This window comes from Gallinula chloropus (genome assembly GCF_964237585.1).
Source record: "Gallinula chloropus genome assembly, chromosome: 12".
In the NCBI taxonomy this organism is placed as follows: Eukaryota; Metazoa; Chordata; class Aves; order Gruiformes; family Rallidae; genus Gallinula; species Gallinula chloropus.
Genome location: NC_140097.1, coordinates 2976979 through 2998710, shown reverse-complemented (window position 1 = coordinate 2998710; position 21732 = coordinate 2976979). Strand labels below are relative to the sequence as shown.

Below are 21732 nucleotides of genomic sequence, written 5' to 3'. Positions count from 1 at the left end.
GGTATGAAAAATGCAACAAGTGAGAAGAGAATATGGATCCTTAAACGTGGCTCATAAATGTAATTCCTCAGTGGAAAATTTTCAGCACTTAAAAGGCTTCGAATGATTTTTTAATTCTGTAAACCCATTTTATTAAGCAATTTCTGGTTTCAGCTGTTTTATGAACTGATTCCCAACAGTAAATTACTTGTTTGCCCTTTGGGAGTACAGGCCAGATACTTTTTTTTTCCTGGTTTAATTCATATGTTGACTGAAATGTCAAAGAACTCGAAAGCAAATTGTTACACAGATCCTTTCAGGTGAATGTTTCATTTTTAAAGAATAAAAGGTTGTTCTTGACTGGGTTTTTTTATACAGTGTACACATGACAACATATTGCTCTCTCCTCTCATATGACATCTACCATTTTGTATCAGTTACTGCTCATGTTACCATACGTTCACCAAGGGATCCATCCTGCTATAGGAAGCCAGATTGCAGGTGATCTCTGTGTCCCATGGAGTGGATGGATGGGTCTCAGTGTGACATATGCTTTTTGTTGATGTTGTTGCCAGTTTTGTGTCACCTGGGAATTATTTTCATGCTGGGATGATCCTATCTAAACTATTTATTGCATTTTTAGTGTCTGAGTCTTCCAATGATGTAGTAGAACATGATTTTACACGGGGAAAATGGGGGAATTTATTTCAAATCTGTTCTTTAATTACCCAATATCTCTTCCTGTTTTTACAGAGTATCAAGGTAGTCACAGGAAGACACACGTTACTTTCCACTGATTGGATGGGAGGAATTTTTGACCTTGGAAAGTGGAGATGGTGTTGCTATGGAAACTAATAAGTCTGCTGCCATTCATGAGCTGCAGCACAGGTAAAATGTTCCACTATTAGTGTTTGTGATTGATAAATCTATATCAGTATCATAATTCTTCTAGAAAGGAGAAGCTATTACAAAAACTAACAGTACTTACTCGCATGAGCAAGTGACTAAGGAGCTTTTCATTAGGACGTGCTTTAATTTTAAGCAACACAAGGTGCTGCCTTTGAACCAGGCAAACACTTTTCAAGATCATAAGAGAGCTGTACTCCAGGTAATAGCTTTTAAAAATAGCCTAAACTGTAACACCAAGAAAAAAGTACAATTGCTACTTGGCTAACAACATGCACGTGAAAGACGTTTCTCACCACAGTGTAACTACCTCCCAGGCCAGCAAACGGGGCTGGATTAAAAACCACACCAGTTCAGTGAGGTGTATGGGAGTATCACCTGGATGCTTTAGATGCTACACTTAGTATGATACTCTCTCTGGCTTCCCAGAGAGGTGGTGGGTGCCCCGTCCCTGGAGGTGTTCAAGGCCGGGTTGGATGGGGCCCCTGGGCAACCTTGTGTAGCTCCAGGCCTGGAGGTTGGTGTCCCTGCCTGTGGCAGGGGGTTGGAACTCTATGGTCCTTGGGATCCCTTCCAACCCAGACCAGTCTATGATTCTATGATTCAAATGTCTCCATACCAGTAAAGTGTCTTTAAAACACATTTAACTTGTTGGCTAATAAAAGCATTCTTTTATGAAATCCCAAATAAGTAAGACTCATCAGATTTATCAATACATAAATACCAAAAATTAAAGGAAATCTTGATTAATGACCAAAGCAAGTGCTAATGTTCCTTCCTTGCCTGCCATTGGCATGACAATACATCCACTTGATCATGGAATCAGGTGCTGAGCACCCAGTCTGTCCTCAGATTGTGTTCATAGGAAAAAGACTGGTTGGAGGAAGCAGGCCTGTTTTTCCCATTCTCCTCATGCTTCATTAAAATATCAACAGGTTGGTAACATATTGTAAGGTAAAGTGTTCTTTTCTGCCTGGCTGGACACTGTACACAGTGGGGGATCAGTGTTCTGAGTTCATTCCATTTGTGAACCTTTTCTTAACCTAAATCAAAGCATATAACTTGACAAGTCTGCTTCATAAAACTGCATAAATGGGATTAACTCATGTGACTTATTACAGCCTCATCTAAAACCAGGCACAAAATGGTAACTGAAGTCTGAATTTGGGGATGAACTGACCCTTCACACTTGCCTGTGATAGAAACCATGACAACTGACTTTTGTCTACAATTAATGCATTGAACTCTAAATAGCTGGGCTGTTACTCATGTACTTACGAGGAAATTGTATTAAAGTAACTTCAGATGATACTTAAATTAATTATATAGTGCATGAGTCAGCAGCTGTTTCAAATGAAGAAACAGGAGCAGAGCACAGGCTTCAGTATTTTAAAATATGATTTAAATTAAAGTAGATAATATTTTATCTAATAGATTCCAGGAAAAAAACCAAACACATAAATCTCAGGATCAGACTTTCCATTAAATTAATACTAAGTGCCTGTGTTTCAGTAACCAACAGCCAACACGTGAAGGACTTCATATGGAAATGTTTGTAGAGCTTTCAAGCAAACAATCACTTCTTGAGGCCCAGGTTTGCTGAGCTAAACACGACAACAACCTGTTCAGGACCCAGATCTTCCCTTTAATTGCCCACTGTCGCTGCATCTACCAGTTCTCTTGGGTACTTCTCACAGATCATTTCCATCCTCACTAGCCTAAGTAAATGACTTGTATCAAACTTTCAGAGTACAGGATACCCCTCTAATTTCTTTATTGCTCTTCACAGTTGTGAAATAGATGGTGATCCTGGAATATGAATCACTGGAGGAACTGTACAGCTTGCTGATGGACAAGTTATTTTTACCCCTATGTTTTGTATTTCCAAATATAACCTTTTCCTTCACTTTTTCTCCACAAAGCTTTCATTTGCCAAACTTTTTGTCATCGTCATCTTTCTTGCTGGAGGATCATCTTTTAATGAGACCAGTATCCTGGGCCAACTGAGTTAAAAGATACTAGGAGCTCACTTTCATGTTAATATGTTCAGGTTTTTTAAGATTTAACAATAGATAAAAATTTAACTGTTCCATATTCCCAGGCACCAAGAGTAGATCACAACAGCACCTTTGTCCTGGTCCTGCTGTCAATCAAAGGAACAGCCAAATCTCCCACTGACTTCACTGAGATAACTTAATTTATACCTGGGTATAAATTAACTCCATTGATTTCAGTGGAGATACAATGAATTTCACTACATGGCATCCTCAAATATGCTTGATGGTACTAGTCAAAACTGTAGTTGTGGGCAAAACTTCTTTGATTTATTATATGGATGGCTCACATCGATTTAGGAGCAATAGAACTGAGTGGGAAAATTAGGAACTAGTCATGATGCTGAGCAGAGCAGTCTTGTGGGCTGGGGCTTGAAAGGTAATGCAGGTTGTTAGCTGACATTGGTCCATGCTTTCCTCCTTGTTTCTCCCTCAGTTCTACTACACACGTATAAAAGAAAATTATATTGACCTATACATGAATTTTATACCTAAGGATTAAATGTGCTGTACAGCAGAGCTAGATATTATTACACACACCCCCAATGGTAATTCAATTACTCAAAAATCAAACTGCCTTCTATATTCTCTTTGTATGAAAGACCATGCAAAGGGTAATATTCCCTCCAACTCTTATTTTCCAGCAGAGTTTTGGGGTTTTTTTATATATGTGACTCAACAAGGGTCTTTGGGGTTTTCTTGCAACTGCCTTAGGGGATAAAGTAAAATAGCATAATGTATGCATGCACAGTGGCACAGTGAGGGAAGAGATTAGACTTTTTTTTTTCATAACCCATTGCTATTTAAATGAGATAATCTGATCTAGCAGAGCACCGGAGGCAAGACGGGTGATGAGGATAAACTCAGAGATCAGTACTTTAAATTCGATGTACTTGTTTTAAGGACACATGACAACCACCTCCTTACACTATTGTTGAAATTGAAAAGTTGCTTGATAATAACATTTTAAGAATGAGCACTCACTTTCTGGATTAAGGATCAGCCAGAACTTGGAGAAGCTGATATGAACGGTAAAGTGTCCAAAGTGCTCAAGAAATATTGTTTCTTCACATTAAAACTGTCTCAAGTTTTCCTTCTCTGGCTGCTCCTAGCTCTTGCTCCTTCCTCTGAAGCTGTTGTGCAAGGCTGGTTGCCAGCAATGCCATGGGGAAGCTATCTTAAGCATCCATCAGATGCACCTTAGACAGTGATTCAGAAACGGGTGCCAGGTCTGGTTCTGCAGCAGGTTGCCCATGCAACAACAGGCGCCTCATCTATCCGTCTCTGGCCTCTCCATTTCCCTCTCTGTCAATAAGGATTTATGGACTCTGTCCAGTGCTGTAATGCAGAGGATAATTTGGTCATAACAGCAAAAGTCACCACACTCCCACCCTTTTCCATTACCCAGTTTAGGAATACAGAATACCAGTTTCCCTGTGAGCATCTGAACTTCCCTGCCTCCTTCTTTCAATCCTCCGAGGCTCTTTACTGAGTTATCTTCTCATTATTCCTACAGTTTCTGCCTTCCTCCTGGACAGCTTATCCAAATTTTCTGTGTCCCTCCCACTCCCAAAGGCTGTCATGCCCCTGCTTTTATCTAGTGGCTTCTGCCCTTCAAATAAATACCCGCAGCTCCACACAGAGACAGCCTTTGCAACTGCTCTTTGCTCTGCTGATGGTCCTGACTGTCTCATGGAAGGAAGTGGGTTCTCCAGGGTTAAAGATAAGGAAAAAGGAAAATGTCAGTAAAAGCTGTCAGGCTCTTAAAATTAACTCCTGACGATATAAATATTAAAAGTCAAACCAGCCAGTCCGATGCTTCAGTTTGGAAATGAGACAGTAACAGTATTTTTACTCAGTCCTTTGGCTTATTGGCTTAAATTCAATTGAAGATGGAACAGCAACCTCCCAGGCTGTATTTTGGCCCATCATTCTGAAACTGCTAAATTAGAGAGAGAAATTTTATGATGTAAGGTGTCCTGATACTCCTTTGGGTCACAGCATGATGAATATTGAATACATCACATCCCACACTCTGCCTGCAGTCTCTTGCAGATTTATTGTTAGCATAACAGCACCTTTAGGAATGGAACAGCAGACCATATATTTTAAGACAAGTGACATCTTTGCTATTTCTAACAGCGAACTGTGGAGGTGAACTAGTCCAGCCTGGGAATGTTAGGGCTTCTCTGAACAACCAGAGGCGTTCAGAGACCCACTGATGAGTCAGAGAGTGATAATAATTAGGTCTCTCTTGGACAACATGGATGTTTTCATGATTTTGGAAAACAGTGACCCTGAAAGCTGTGTTTCTGTAAATGATGTCCAAGCATCTACCAGGAGAGGGGAACTGGTAATGCATATGTCATATGCTCTCCCATATCTCTGACATGGGCCAGCGACATCCCAGCTACAAGCTAATACTCCAGGAAATGCCACACACGTGCTCAGATACAAAACCAGGACCTAATATATTTTGCATTAGCAGGAAAAATGTTATTATCAAAAAAGCCATGAAAACATGTGCGAGATAAAGGAAAAACCATCACAAATAGGAAGGGAAAATCAGGTATTTTTCTAATCTGTCATCCAGTATTCAGGCATCACATTTGGAAAATATTATCCTAAATATTGCCTTAAATGGGGGAGTGGGTGAGTTGCAGAGAGCAAGCTGCTCTGCCCCTGTTCCTTTCTGGAAGGGCTTACACAGATCTTGTACCTTATATTTAATTTTAAGAACAAGAATGAGCAATTTCACTGCTTCCATTTCCTGCCTCTTATCAGAACCACAAACTGTTTCTTACTCAAGGGCAAAACCCAAACAAAGTAAGCCAGCACGTGAGAAATGTGAATCTCTGTGCTCAGTGCAAGGCAACATCAAGGACAAATCCTCTAGAGACAAAGAGGACCCGTGGTCCCAAAGCCCGTGAGCAACTCCTGGCTCTACCACTTGCTTGAGCAGGTGGATGTTACAGAGCACCATGGAGTTTAGGGTAACTATTTCCTTCGCTACTCAATCCAAGGAGGGATATATTCACACCAGTCTGTGGTTTCAGCTGCTGTGATAATGAAGCACAAGAAGAAAGAAGTGACAATGCAGCGATGATAATAACTTCAATAACGAAGTGACAGCCTATGTTAGGAGCAATTAGCTGGTGTGACGGTGAGAAGGACTCAGCACTGGTATTTTTATGCCTCCACAGATTGCAATGGCAGTCTTACCACTTGCTTTGAAAAGGGAAGAATTAGATGAAGGCAAAGCTCAGCATCTCTGAAAGCTTCACTTACTATTTTTATTGAATGTAAGGGTTTTACCAGACAGACAGACAGACAGAAGCCCACCTGACAAGCTGTCTTCATTCTGAGTGGACAACTGGGTGTATCATGCGAGGTATCCTGAGCATACCTGACTACATCCAACTGAATTTTTGGGTACTGTGAATGACAATCATTTAATATTCTATAACCTGGGCCAGACACACATTACAGAAAAGTTTTCCTTATAATACTCCATTTCTAAGGAAAAAAAAGTCTTTTCTTTGTAATTGCCTCGAGTGCAGAGACACTCAGACACTCAGAGACTCAGAGCTCAGATACTTCTTTGAGGGTGCACCTTCAAATTTTAGGTTGCATTGATTTAGCTGTCAGAAAGATGCTATTTACAGTTCCTGAAGTTAAGCAGAGCATGGAATTCATGGAAGTCATTACTAGATTTTTCTGTTTTCTATATGGCTCTAGTGTATAGGTCTTTTCTATAGCCTGCAAGGCCAATCCATTTCTATATTGGTTTAAATATTTACTACTTCTGAATCTCTTCAATTAATTACTTTACTTAAAAAAAAGCCTATACTGTAAATTTTACATGGTTTCTTTCTGTTTCCTATCAAGTCATTTCATCTCTCTGTATGAAAGGCTTATTAACTTCATAAAATAACATCCCTGTACTTCAGAAGTCATTCAGATTTTTTCTTTTTATTTGTTTGCAACAGCTTCAAAGAAAATTCAATTGCACTTTATTGTCACTGCCAAGAAACTGAAATTAGCAGGTGATTAAGCACTTAAAATAGTTTGAGGATTTTCTCTTGCCAGCAACAGAAAATTTAAGCTTAAAAAAATTAAAGTTAAGATGGCACAGTAATCTATCACTGAAATCATTTCCAGAAGCACACTGCTGTTCTCAAGTAAAATGCAATTGAAGATGATTCTTCCAGCTAATGTAAACCTTTGGTGGGAGCCTGCTTCCAAAACTCCAGATCAGATACATATGAGCACAAAACAAGTCTGTTGTAGCCTCCCACACTGTACAGGACTTTTCCTGACCCAAGCATCCTTCATTGATTTCACTCACACCTAGAGACCTTCAGAAAGAAGCCCACAGCCTGTGCTACACCTCTCACTTCCACAACAAGCTAACCTTTATGGTAACTTTTAAGCCATTGCTTTGCAGAGGGTACTATCAGTGCAGAGCACTGTGCATGTTGAACTAAAACCACAGGGCTGGATTTTGAGATCCCCCCATTTCAGAGCTGAGGCTACACCACAATGACCCAACGTACTTTTACAGTAATCAGAGTTACTGACATGGATTCCCTTGGGGTTTAGTAGTTAAATCTCTTCTTATATTCACAACCAATGCCTCAGTTAAAGCATTTGCACCTGAAACCTGAGGTCCTGTTATGGAGACAATGATAGACGTGTCCTACCTGGAGCGAAATCCAGCTGTAGTCTGCAACTTTCCTCTAGCAGAAAGGTGATGTAAGTGGTTAGTAAGGATGAGAAGGATTTGTTTTCAGAAAACAGACCCTGGAAATACAAAAAAACCCAACAAACAACCCTTATTAAATTTTTTCTGTACTTAGAAATGAAAACCCCCATCAAATTTCCACGTGGTTTAATATTCCCATCTAGCAGTTCCGCACAGTGACACAGGTGAGAACCTTGCCCACTAACTTTTAGGAGCTGAACCAATACCTGCTGCTTCCACGTAATCACAGACTGATCCATTGTTTGCAGAAGCTTGAAAATAAAATGTCTCTACTTATCGATTCGCTACTTCTTTTTCATTTAGCAACTATTGATCGTTGTTTATGTGTGTGTGTGTTTATTGTTGAGCAGAAATTAACATTGAAAACTTCTTGGAATTCACTGCATTCATACCTACTTGACATTCCAGGGGGAAGCTTGCTACCAGGATCACTGATTTCAAAAATCTCTTTCGTTTTCTCCTTCAAAAAAAAGCCAAAAAAAAAAAGATTTGTAGGCAAAATCCTTTTTCTTTTCTTTAATTATTATTATTGTTGGCACTTGCCCGGGATGGAGAACACGGCTGTCACAGAGTTTGAGCTCACTGACTCAAACCACACAGTATGAGGCTGTGGTTACTGTTCCCATGTTACAAAAGTAAACCTCTTTGGGGTGTGAGGCATTTTTTTTTGTGACTATTGGGAAGAGAAACTCTTGCAAGTACCACTAAAATTGCATGCTGGTCTGGGGATGGGAAACCAGCCCTGGGACACATGTTGATGTGTAATTTGAGAAAATTATGGATGGATTAGTGTAGGGGCTGAGTGAATGGAGATATCTGAGAGTCTTTGACTATTCCATCTGTGCCATCTGTAAAACAATCCTCTCCTCAGTCTTACTGCATTCAGATTCTATAGTCATTCTACTTTGGCTCTGCCAGCTCCAAACACAATCAAAATCACAGGCCAAGTACACATTTTCCATAAAACTAAATTGTAATCCTAAATGAGCAAATAATAATAATGCAAATAGATTCTTTTTGTTCACCTTGCATTTGTTTATTCATCCTCCAGAGCTCCCCTTTTCAATATTCTTTCATTAATCTTTAGGGTGAAACTCTGAAAAAAATACAAATAGTAAAGCTTTGTTTAATTCTCATGGAATTACATGGTTTCAGGAACTGAGGAAAAAATCCGTGCCTACCATTCAGGATTTATGTTTGTAATTGCTCTAGTTGATGGCAAAGTTACCACAATTAGCATCCAAACAGAGATAAGGCTCTTTATGGCTTCTTCTGCAGGAGTAAAGAGGGAAGTTAGTTAGAGGGCAACTTGAATGCTGTGCAGGGTTGGGCTGGGAGGTGGACTTCACACACCAAGACACCTTCAGCCCTCACTTCTCAGGGTGTCCCTCCTTTCTTCCATCTGTGGAAGGTCCAGTTGGAGGTGTCCATCCTTGTCCTACTAGGGCAGCCTAAGGAGCAAACTGTCTAAAGTCCTACTGGCTTTGCAGCAAGAGGTAAATTTATAGACTTTAATCATAATCTCTATGCCTTTACTTTTAAATATTTGATTTTTAGACCCTTTTAGAATTTTGGCAATAGGATTTTTTTCCCCTCCTGCATAGCATAATGCCATGGTGTTTTGTCCTTTGTTCAATATTAATATATGCTTTATTGTTCTATTCTAATTACAATCTCATTATTAAAGTGGCACTATGTTTTCCTCTGACAGATATTGCATCTCATTGTTAGCAGATCTTGGTTATTCTGTGCTTATTGTTATTAATAATTTGTAGCAATTGAATTGGTATTAGAATATTACTCTGCTAAATCACTTTTGGTGCTAATTAAGGCACTATCTGTGACATTGTTTAGCTCCAAACATCATGCTCCTGCTTTTCAGCCTGCAATAATTACCTGTAAGTCATTCATTCCTACTTATGTAAGTCAGGTCTTTTAATCAAGACTCCTGTGAGCTTTGCCACGGTGTGAGCTGCTGTTGGTAGGAATGAAAAGTTCTCATGGACAAAGATATTTTTGTAATGACAAATGCACCTTTCATTGCAGCCCAGGAGGTCCTTAGAAATAGAATAATTGTACTTGATGGTTCCAAAGCGGGCACAAAAGAAGGAGTAGGGTTTTGAGAGAAAAGAGAAAGATTACTGAAGTACTCAAACTGTTACAGATATCAGCAAGGAAAGTCACCATAGCTCTAAAATGTCTTCTCTTTACTGCCTATAAGGTCGGGTCAATCATACTATTTCTTGGGATGATATTTCTCTGAATAAGCAACATCTCTTCATTATTTGCACAGGAACATTGTCCACTTTCACTCCCAAACAAATGGAAGACAAAAAAAGGTCACTGGTGAGTCACCGGTGAGAAGTCCTGTAAATGCCTCTGGCGCTTACTGATGTATGGGTGGAGTATGGTTCTCTGTTAGCAGTAAGGCATCTGACATCTTCTGGACAGTGCAAGCATTTTATGCAGGTCCAGAAAAATCAGGAATAGTTTATTTCTATGCAATTCATTCTGCAGTTGTTTTACAGGAGTGTCAAAAAATGTAAAAAGGATCTGGTGTATGGGTACAGTGTTTGCCACTGGTTTTCCTTACAAGCAGTTGAAAAGCTCATTTTCATTTGGGGAGACAGCCTCAGAAACTAGAAGAATATCATAAAACCAAAGAAGAAACTGGTTCATTTTGGGGGATAGTCTCAGAAACTAGAAGCATATCATAAAACCAGAGAAGAAACACTGTCCTTTCGAAACACCTCCCCCTTGGCTGTGTGCTCTAGGACAGGTTTTACCTCACAGACCCAAAGCCCAGCAGAGTCTCCAGCTCACAGGCTGTGCCCTGAGCTCACCCTGGAAAATGCCTTTGCAGGTTAGAGTAAAACCTCCCCAAACTGTGACTCCCATGCTTAGGTGGTTACCCCACCAACATGAAAGTGATTTATGGAATGCAATTTCTCTGTCCTGTAATACTGTCTCACTTCAGACACTTATGCCAAATAGTTTCTGATGATTGATCACTTTTCCTATAGCTTCTAAAAACCTGTGTACTGGCACAGGCAATGTGACAAAAACTGCAGGGGTTAATCCCTAGTAAAGGCTTGTTGAGCATTAATCAGATTCATATTTCAGTCATATTAGTGGAAAGCTACTGAAATCACTGATGATATAATGCAACTACTGCTTCTAATTAAATTTATTCTGCTTTACATTGAATGTAGTAGAAATAGAACAGTTTTCTCTGCGCCTTTGCAAATATTTGTGGTTTTGTAAAACACAAATAGTTTGCTCTAGGCCAGAGGAAAATGTAGTCATTTATGCAGTGGATATTGAATTCATATTTGTCTGACAAGTGACCTTATCAGCTATAACTTGTCATCTTCTAATTAGTCTACTTTTTTTTTTCCCTTTTTTTCTTCACTAAATTAACCCCTGGCCTCTCCTGCAGATAAATTGACACTATATCAAACTGTGCATGGTGTTGCAATTAAAACAGAGGTGCATATATGAGCCACAATATTTGCCTTAGAGAAAGGTACATCTCCTCAATAGCCCATCAATCCCATTAGAAACTGAAGAGGTTTTTATTCCCAGTGATATCACTGCCTCTCAAGGCTTACTGACCAGTACCAGCGATGTCTTCTCTTCTTTACTGACCAGTAGCAGCAACATATTCTCTTTAGGGAGTCCAAGAATAATCATGTAGCACTAAAAGCACGCAGGGAGATCTGGGGACCAGGAATAACTCCATGTTATTAAAACACATTTCAAAGTACAGAAAGCAAACAACAAACCTGGTTTTATTATTGCTCTTGGAAGTTTCCTTTTATAACAAATCATAAATAAGCACCCCTTATAAAATCTGAAGCCACATGAATTTTAGCTGGATTCCAGGTTCATTTTTGTTTCCATATCTATTTTCAAGTCTTTCTGTGCGTGACATAAAGTTTAAATGGATCATGACTGGAGACATGCAGAAGTATAACTTAAGGAGGTGGATAACCTTTCACATAGACAACCTGTATGTCTACAGTTTTTGAGCACATCCAGGGACAAAGTTTTGAAGAAAAGGAAATCCTGTGAACAGCATCCAGCCTGGTTTGTGTTTTATGCTTTAAAATAACTTGGGTTTACAGCTTCTTGCTAAAAATCTAAGCCACCTTATTTGAAAAATCAACTGAAATTCATATATATATTAAAAAAACCCTATATTCAAGATTTGATATGACATTCTGTTCTGTGTAAAATCCTGCATTGCACATACACTTAACTAATTTATGGGGAGAAGTCGAAGCAAAAAGGACAATTTTGTCAACCTAAAGTTGGATGTTCACTTCAAGTCAAAATAATAAATCCACAATATGTTCCAGTGCATTGACACTTTACTAAAATGTTTATATAGTTTTCATGATAATAGAGAAAAATGAAATGAAAATACCAGCATGAAGAAAATAAATGCATTAAAGCAAGACGTGTTATAAATTCAGCCTGATGCAATTATCGAGGAGAGGAAACATCTAATACCCTACTTTCTTTCCTTTAAAACTCTGCACTCAAAACCTACCTAAATTAGAGCAGTATCTATCATTGATTATGTCATTCCCCAGAAATATGGCCTTCAGACGGATTGTCATAACTCTACTGGTGATACTACACAGCAGACACATTAAGTATCAGTCAAGATGATACAATTTCCCAACTACTACAAGTCAAGTAAATATGTTCTCAGCCTTCTGGGACAACCTTTCCTGTAGATGGATGACACCAGACCATGATGTACGGACTGAAACAAAGCAGTTCCTCATAGAGCTTTGTCGTGCCTTTCCCCTGGTTTTGATCAGGGCCCTTTTAGGAAGGACAAGTGCTTAAACACCTAAATCCCACTGAAATCAAAGGATCAAGGGACTGGATTCAAGTAACACCCAGCCTTTTGCCTTTACAGCCTGAAATTCTCCTCCACCCCTTTTGTTTCTTTCTTTTTTTTTTAATTATAACATCCTTACATTATTTTTTCCTTTGCATTTTTTTATTATTTTATTTTATTTTATTATTTTATTTTATTTTATTTTATTTTATTTTATTTTATTTTATTTTATTTTATTTTATTTTATTTTATTTTATTTTATTTTATTTTATTTTATTTTATTTTATTTTATTTTTCTTTGCATTTATTGCATCTTGCTACTCACGTTGTCCCTGTAATGAAAACACTCTCTGGCCCAGCTCAAGTTCTCTGTGATGAGATGTAGCTCTTGCACTGAGTGTACTTCTTCCTTTGGCACATTACAGCATCAAACCACTCTCTTTTTTTTCCCAAATCTGCTTTAGTTTGAATTTCAGCACTGGCATAGCTGAGATGACTAATCCAATTTCTCTCTATGCTGAGAGTCCTTTTGCAGTTCTTCCTGCACTTCTACTTTTTTCCCTGAATAGTCATCATTTAATGCCCTGTTATCTTAGATGGCACTCATTTAGTGGTTTATTAAGCAGTAATTTAGCAGAGTGTTATCAGTTCCTACTGTAGCTGGGAAAAATATGCAATCCAAGTCTGCCAGATTTCTGCAGAATTACAGCATTTTTGTGATTTTTGGATTAGGAAAAAAATTCACAGAGAAGTAATACATAAAGGAATGTTTTCCCTGCATTTCATCATTGTCCATGCACTAAAGCTCCCATCAGGCTGTTCAGAATGCAGATTGCCTGATTGCTTATTTCTCTTTCCAGCCCAAGCAGGGAAATTGTACAAAATTGCAAAGAACTCAATGGACTGAGATAAGCACAAGGAGGTCCTAAGCCTGGACTCAGCTCTTGCTGCAGTTGCACTGTCCTTTCCGTAGGGTTTCCAGGTGGGGACAAGGTATAAGGCTTAGATTAGTTTTTATGAGCTTCTAAAAAGAAGAGGGGAAAACAGGGAATTGAAGTGAAATAATGGGAAAGGGTAGAAATCAAAGTATGCCCTGAGCAATAAACACAGTAGCATAGAGGGATCAGTGTAAATCCCAGCTGGAAAAAATGGTTTTGCAAAAGAATTTTTATGATAACAGAGGCAAAGGCTTGATTTGAAATTACAGCTTTTAAGATCTGGATGAAATTGGATTTTTTTCTTTTTTAATAAATATTAATAAAGAATTCCTATTTCTTAGAATTGCAAGAGTACAGCAAACAATGAAAACAGAGGTAAAAGGAAGGAGCTGAGAGGGTAACAAGAAGCCAGCCAGCTAAACTGGCACTAGTGACCAAGCAGGTACCAGAGGTGGGAGAATTTTTATAACTGCTTCTGAAAAACATTTCTGGTCCTGGTTGCCCTCTGGAAACACATGCACAAGAGACACAAGAAGAGAAATCATATAAAACCTCCCCAGTTGGAATATCATCCCCACACGTTACTGGCTCTTCTCTGGAGTCAGTGCCTCAGGAAGAAATAGCAAGGACACCCAAGGAAAACTGTAAAAACAAAAGCTTAGTGTTGGAATGATGTCAAACACTGACATCAGAAGGGGAAAGAGGCTGACTTAAGGGTATAATGGTAGGTCCAATTTTCCTGAGGGTGTTCAGCCTGTGGACATGGCCAGTGTTTCCATTTCCCACACACCCAGTGCTGAGCGCTGCCGTGCCCAGGATAGCCCTGCCAGCTGAACCCTTCCCTTTCTGTCTCTGCTCCAAAGCAGAATCTCCACACAGCCCTCTCAGCCTGCTTTTTTTACCCCTCTCCTTTCAGTTGGGTTTTGTTTTGCTATTTATGCTGTCATTTTTTTGAGAATAGATGGGATAAAGGTCATTCTTTACTTGAATGGAAAAGAACAGTAATTTGACAGTGAGACATTCCCAGCTTGCCATACAGCAGAAATGTGGATATTCTCTCCTTTACAACAGAGACTAAAGACAAAGATTACCCCAACAACTCAATTGCTAGCAGTCATTTTCCAAAAAAAACCACCCCAAACCCTGAGCATTTACAAAGTTGTCTTTGTGGTTTCAGCTAAACTTTAGGATGCCATTACTGAAAAGGCTTTAACTTCATTTGTGTTTTCTCAGAAGATGATCATCATGAAGATATTAAGCAGTCGCAAAAGATGATGGCTTCAAATAGTGTCTTTGGGCTGATCTATAATCATTTGCTTTGGCAATTTTATTCCAGCACATTAGTACTGATCGCTTGTGCTGGGTTCCTAATTATTTCTGAAATATTGTGCTGTTGCTCATGCTGAAATGCGTAACGAGCAAAACGGTGGGTTAGCTCGAAATGCAATGTTCTAACTGGTTTTTAATCAATGAGTGATAATGATAGCTTGTGTTTTGACTTTCACTGTTTAATTGCCAGTAATAAAGCAGATCTTAGTTGATGATATTTAACGGAGTTCAGATTCATTTATCTCCGTTTATTCTATTTATTTTAAAAGTGCCTGGGAGCTTTCAGTGCTTGACACAACAACAAAATATACAATGCTAATTATATTTAGGTTGCCTAATTTTTTCTACAGTGGAGGATTATGACACCCTTTCATGGGGAGCTATTGCACCTCACTGGTTTCAGCACGATTCTGAAATGCAGTAGGTGTCTGATGGTAAAGATACATCCCATGAATTCCTAACCAGATTTTTCTGATACAGAATATTTAAATCACTATTTCCCTTCTGCTACTTATATATTAATTATTTTAGGGGGGTTTTTTTTCCACTAAGATGCCAAAAGAATACCTAAACATAAATATTCTCAAGGTGAGGCAGGTCTGCAGGTGATGCTACACAAGGAAGCACAACTCATCAAAACAGCCATACTGGCTTAAAACAAAGGTGCATCCAACTGATTACATGACAGCCAAAAGCAGGCACCTAAAGAAGACCATAAAAGCAGAGACAGCGTATGGCTTGAGTGCTATATTGCACATTCCTCTATATTCACACTACATGCAGTATCCAAAGGAGAACAGAACTGCCATGGTTTCTCTGGTAAGGATAGTGGACCAAATACACCAAAATCCCCTGGAACAGAGAAGAGAGCCTGACACTGCACACCAGGCAGCATTTTTCTATGGTGATAAGAAAAGTAAGAGGGGAAAGCAAAGAGACATTTCTGTTTGACCCTTGGATTTCCTCACTGGCCAACAGTCAATTTTGCAATACACAGTACCTGATCATTTGGTCAGTTAAGACCTTTTTGTTTGTTTAATTTTAAGTTCCAAATTTAGTTTCAATCTACTAAATGAGTGTCAGTACTGTGCTGACAAGCATATGTAAATCAGTCAGTCAATACGATAAATATTTCGATAATCTCCTGCTTGATTAATCTAATTTAAATCAGAATCTGCCTCAGGTTTAAAATGTTATAAATATCTCTTGTGTTCCTCTTCAATTATATGTAAGAAAATAAAGATCCTTTTAATCTTGCCTGGTTTGACATTACCTTAATTGCTTAAGATGATTTATTTTCTAAGATTTTATTCCCAAGTTATCAATCATCTGAAAGCAAGAAGTAGGTGGCAGCCTGAGATTTCTTTATCAAATCTTCCCATTTTCTAAGGATTTTTGCCATGGTAGTAATTTGGGAGAGAAAAATAAATTCCCTCCATGTGGCTTTCTCTTACTGGCTTCATGATCTCTATTATTCCTAAGCATTATTCCAGGATATAAACCTTTCTATGTACAAACAAAATATTTCCTGATGTCAAGTTCTTACAGCTAGTTCCTGACTAGCTTTTTTCCCTGCCTGTTATTTAAACCCTGGTGGGAAAAGCAAGGACCAATAAAGCAGATATTTCGTTCCAGTTATTCAAAGTAAATCAGCAAAATTTAAATAAGATGTACACAGAGTGTGTTTAAGCACAGAGCTTAAACATTCACCTGCAATTTAAGTCCCCTGTAATGGTGATTATATCTAGCTTTCTACAAGGTCTGGGACTCATAATACTGCAAAAACCAAAATACTACTTCGACTTGCAACAAGTTTCCTATTGAACATAAATGGGAATTACAAACTGTGTCCTCTGGAAACAAAAGAGGAACAGTTGTTTGCTTTTGTATATTCAAGCTACTTGCAAACGAGCCCTTTTCATCATTGCTGCTTCATTCCAATGTGGCTGAACCTTTCCTACTCAGTATCTGCTAGAAAATAGTGCAGCGATCACCAATATACATTAGCTGTTGTAGGTTGAATTGGTAGAGATTTCAAACACCAAAGTGTTTTGTAAACCAATTATCAATTATTAAATAGCTTCCAGTCACTATAAATAGACATGAGGCATTCTGAGCAGATCTCTCCTCCCCTACGTTATGTGCATATGAGTGTGTAATTGCTTGTAAGGATGTTTTAGCATTTATATACACACACAAGTATAGGACAAATATATGTCAGATAGTACAGTGCTTCACACACAGAGAAAACAAAGGAAAAATGGAGCATCCATTGGAGTTTAAGAAAGGCTTTCACTGACTTCAAAGCACTTTGGGTCACAGTCACTGAACAAAAAAAGAAGGAAAAAAACCAACACAACAAAGTATGAAACTCTATCTACTCCCAGCTATTAAAAAAGAGGTAATCCTCCCTGTCCTAGTAAATTCAGTTGTATTTGATAAGTATTTTCCAACAGATTCTCCAAGTCTTTCTGCCATGGGGCAGGAAGAGGAGTGCCATGAAAGATGGTAAAGCTTTGTGTAAATGAACTTGGAGATTAAAAGACTTGTTTGTCCCAGATACCTCAGGCTAGTCAAGAACAGGGAGATGGGGAAATAAGACATTTCAGTGGAACTCCTTGAACCACTGAGATGGTTTGCCCTCACAAAGAGAAAGAGAGTAAAGAGAGACAGAGCTATTCCTCCACCTTGGCTTGCTCAGGAACAGGAGGAAGCAGGCTATGGAGAAAACACTTCCATCTCGTCTCCAGAATCACTGGATGGGAACATAGGGCTGCAAAGTGAGGTCCTTAATGAAAAGACTGAAATGGGTCTGAAATGGAGCTTAAAAGTTGGAAGAAATATTCAAAAATCTCTTTTTTCTTTTCTGTTTAGAGTATAAGCAGAACTGCAGTATGCCATCCTAGTACAAGATTTTTCAAGTCAAGTTAGTATCCTAATCTTGCCCCCTTTCCACAGAGCATCTATCAACAGTTGCAGCTGAGTTTTGGAGTTATCATATAAAACTCCAGAGCTGATCAACACTATCTGTGGCAAAAATTATCTGAGTTTAATTAATCATCATCCTCCTAAAATAATAAAGGACACTTACATTTTGATAAAAAGTTACAGAAAAAACAAAGTGCTGGATTAATTTAACCAGCAGGATATTAATGATATAGCTGTTATATTTTCCTGTATTGTAAATTATTAAATTAAGCCTTCAGTCAGTTTGGCAACAGTGCCAAATGAATATTACAACAGTACAATGCAGCAAACAGTATCTGTCATCAAATCTAGGTCTCACTTATAACTGAAATTACAGTGAACAAAATGCTTGTGCAGTAGATTGGAAAAGGTTCATTATTATTTATTCATCTTGCCTAGTAACAGAAAACCTAATGAAATTTCATTGAGAAGAGTGCACGTCAGGATTACTATACATCATAAAGACACATCCCTCCAACTTCATTTGGGATATTTGTCTCCATAATTAGATGTCTGTTCCACAATAGTTCTGTACCTGAAGGACATGACCAATGTCCAAATCACCTGCACAAATGAAAAGGCTTCTTTTAGCTTGTCTACATCTTGCATGACAGCACAGAAAGTGTTATCAAAGTCTTCAAAAGCCAGTGAAGTCATGCACAATTAGCAACTCTAGCACTGTGACTCATGCTTTGCTCTATTTTTTTAATAAAATACTACATTATCAATACAGATCACACGGTGGTGTATTTATAGCCCCTATACCTTTTCAGGCTACGGTACCTTTACGTGTACCTCCACATTGAATTGTTCATAAATCTGTGTTCATCTGTAGGCAAAAGTGTGAATTAGAGAAGCTCTACCAAATGCTATCCAGAATTCATCAATTATGAACAATTTTCTTTCACTGTAACTTGAACTTCTGGACTGGGAATCTTTAGGGAATATTTGAGTTGTATTGAATGCAGTTAGTCTCATGTAAATCTGAAGTAAGTCTTTGATTGCTATACTCGGTAAGATATTATGAGAAACATCACATTTTGGCATTTAGAGATCTATCATTAATCATTTCAGGATTAGAATGTGTGTACCTGTTAGACCAAAATGCAGATGGATAATAAATTCACTGATACCCAATTATATTCACAGAAAGTTAGCCCAAACTGCTGAGGTAAGACTGGTTATCATAATAAAACTGTTAAAAAATGTTTGTAGCATCAGATTTTGACAAAATCTTTTGTCAATATGTACATTTAATTGAAAAAACCTCATAATTCAGGAATATTGTCGGGTTTGCATAATACTTCTTTAATTATTACCTGTGATATATTACACCCTAATTTTATATGATAGGTTCTGGCAACTCTGACAGCTGGTTATATTAGTAATTAAAGTAATATTTTATACTTTTATTGTTTGTTTTCACACCCAAGCACTTCAGGAAAATGTGCAGTTAGTATGTAACCTGAGCTCATTGCTTGCCACATTAACCTCTGGTCACCCGACCAACAACATCACACAGGTTATGTTTAAATATTAGTAAAAATATTGGAATATTTGAATATTTTTTTTCAAAGAATGAAATTTGAGGGATACAGAGCTGCTCTCACTGAAGATATTTAACATTTCTGTGCCATTTGCCAGGGATGGAGAACCCCTATTCTGGTCTTGCAAGCTTTGTCTCCTAGCTTGTTGCACCATGCATGGGAAGGGGGGACAAAGCAAGGCAGATGTTTGGGGCGATGGCTCCAGCCCTGCTGCTAGGAAGTGGCAGGTTCACAGCTATGCCTCCTTTCATCTCCCTGCCCTTGCTATTCTTCAAATCTGTGAGGAAGGGGTATCACCAGCCTACTGTCACAGATGAAAGGGATGCCTGGCACTGTTGACTCTCATTTTAGAGACAGCTTCCTATATAAAATCTGGACTTGAGCTTCCATCCCTTACAGAGAGTTTCTCTGACTTCAGTAGGGCCAGGACTTCACCCTGCGTGCCTCCTCAATGCCTACCTCTCTCCCAACATCAGAGTTAGCTAAGTGTCTTTCTGGTTTTGGTGTCTGATAGGAGAGACAATGTGGAATTTCACCACTACTCCCAATTTGACTTTTTCAATAGAAGCTGAAACTTGAAAGGAGCCCTGTGTCTCTGGAGCGCCAAACATCAATGTCTGAAGGGAGAAAACACATGAAAGTTGAAGGCCCTTTGGGAAAATCCTACCGGTTTTAGGTTGCTTCTGCCTGCTCAAACCTATAACATCTCTTCTAATCTCCTTTTCTCTCTCTCTGTCTCCTGCTTTGGTCTCTGATTGAGAACCGAATGTCATGGAGAGGGAGAGGAGGGAAGCCTGCCTCCCATTACCCATAGCACTGACAAGATGTTTTTCTTTTTCCAGACTGCTTTTATGGCCCTTTTCTGCTTCTTGCTTCTTTTCCTGTCTTCTCTTTCAGCGTTAATATCTGATTCCTTGAACTGATGTGTGTTACTATTTGCTCTCCTGCTAGCAAACAGTGTCTCATCCATTACCTCTCGTTTTGCATCTGTCATGCTCCTTTTAAAGTCCTTGAGCTACCTGGTCTGGGCTTTGATGAGGAAAATAATCATTCCGTTCTGCTTCTGACAAGATTTGATCAGAAGCCCCAGTGTTATTTGCAGGGGAATGCTCAATCCCATTTAAAAATCTGTGGGTCCTATAAATTCCCCCTCTTCCAATTAAAACTCACTAATGCCTTCAGTTGTAAGGAAAGTTAAACAGATTTTGTCGTCATTTGGATTTTTCATATTTTTTCTACCCATGCTGTCTTTACAAAGAGGAAGTCTCTAACTCACCTGTCCCATCCTTTTTGCTAGAACTGACAGGTATTTTACTATCAAGCTGATTTAAAAGAGGCCTCTTAATCAGGTGTCAGCTTTGGCCCATAAAGTCATATTAATGTTTTGGATCAGATATGAGCCTCTATCTAAGGCACATTAAGAAAGATTCATTAGAAACTCACTACCTCTGGAATTTACAGCCTTCCTGGAACTTAATAGCCTGGATAAATTCCTCCTTATCTGGTTTGCTTATGTGAATTATAGTAGTTTTGCATTTAGAAGCTTTTTAGAGTACAGGTTTTACCATTATTCTGGCCTCTTTATTCTTACTCTATTCAGTAAGGATACACTGATATCTCCACACATATCCCTGCCTAGGCAGGAGCATGACCTCTCCAAGCCTCCTGCCTGAGTCTGAGCGAGGAAAGCACAGCCCTCGTCCATCACTTGTCCATCACGAGTCCACCGAACTACAGCACACACCCCAAAGGAGTCCTAATCTCTGAGCTGCTCCACAAAACATCATGGTAACCAAAATAACCCTGTACATTTCATGTCCTTGTGCAAGGAATCCCCTTGAGTTTGTTTACTGGGAGCAGGTTCTCAGAGGTAAATCAAAAGCCTTACTTGGCCTTTCTCTGCAAACAGCGTGTGGTGTTTTCAAGGACACTTAACAGTTGCACCAAACAGAATTTATCTGATACTCCTGATCTGTTTGGGTCGTAGTAATTATAACTCCACTTTGCAAAGAAATCTAAATAGAAGAAGAAAAAGAAATCTGTGGCAGGAAAGTGATAAGAGAGAAGTCAGTTGTTTTGCAATATTGGTTTATTCAGTCATCCATCCATATGTTATAGACTGGGGCTTGGCCAGCCTGGATTGCTCCCAGGCTGTATTGCTTGGCCAGCACAAATTGCTCTCCAGCAGTATTGCTGAGCATTTCTAGTTGAGCAGATACCTCAGAAGGAGTTAAATATGAAGCCAGCCAGAGTCAGACAACAGGAAAGAACAGGGAGTGGGATTTGGCTGGAAATTAGTTTGATTAAGTGTGGGCTCCAGATTTGTATTTCATTCTCCTTGTCTGGATGAGACAGTGCATAAACATTTCAATATTTGTTGTGACTAACCCAA

At 38.8% G+C, this 21732-nt stretch overlaps 1 protein-coding gene across 1 annotated transcript in view; it reads left to right on the top strand.

Moving 5' to 3' along the window:
* Positions 1 to 812: 812 nt before the first annotated feature.
* The window catches only part of LOC311196049 (contactin-6-like), a gene marked incomplete at both ends in the record, with an annotated part of 111192 nt that continues 90272 nt past the window's right edge, over positions 813 to 21732 (top strand). Inside the window, one exon of the mRNA XM_084269544.1 lies at positions 813 to 867. Coding sequence (XP_084125670.1) covers positions 813 to 867 — 55 coding nt within the window. The remainder of the gene's footprint in view (positions 868 to 21732) is intronic.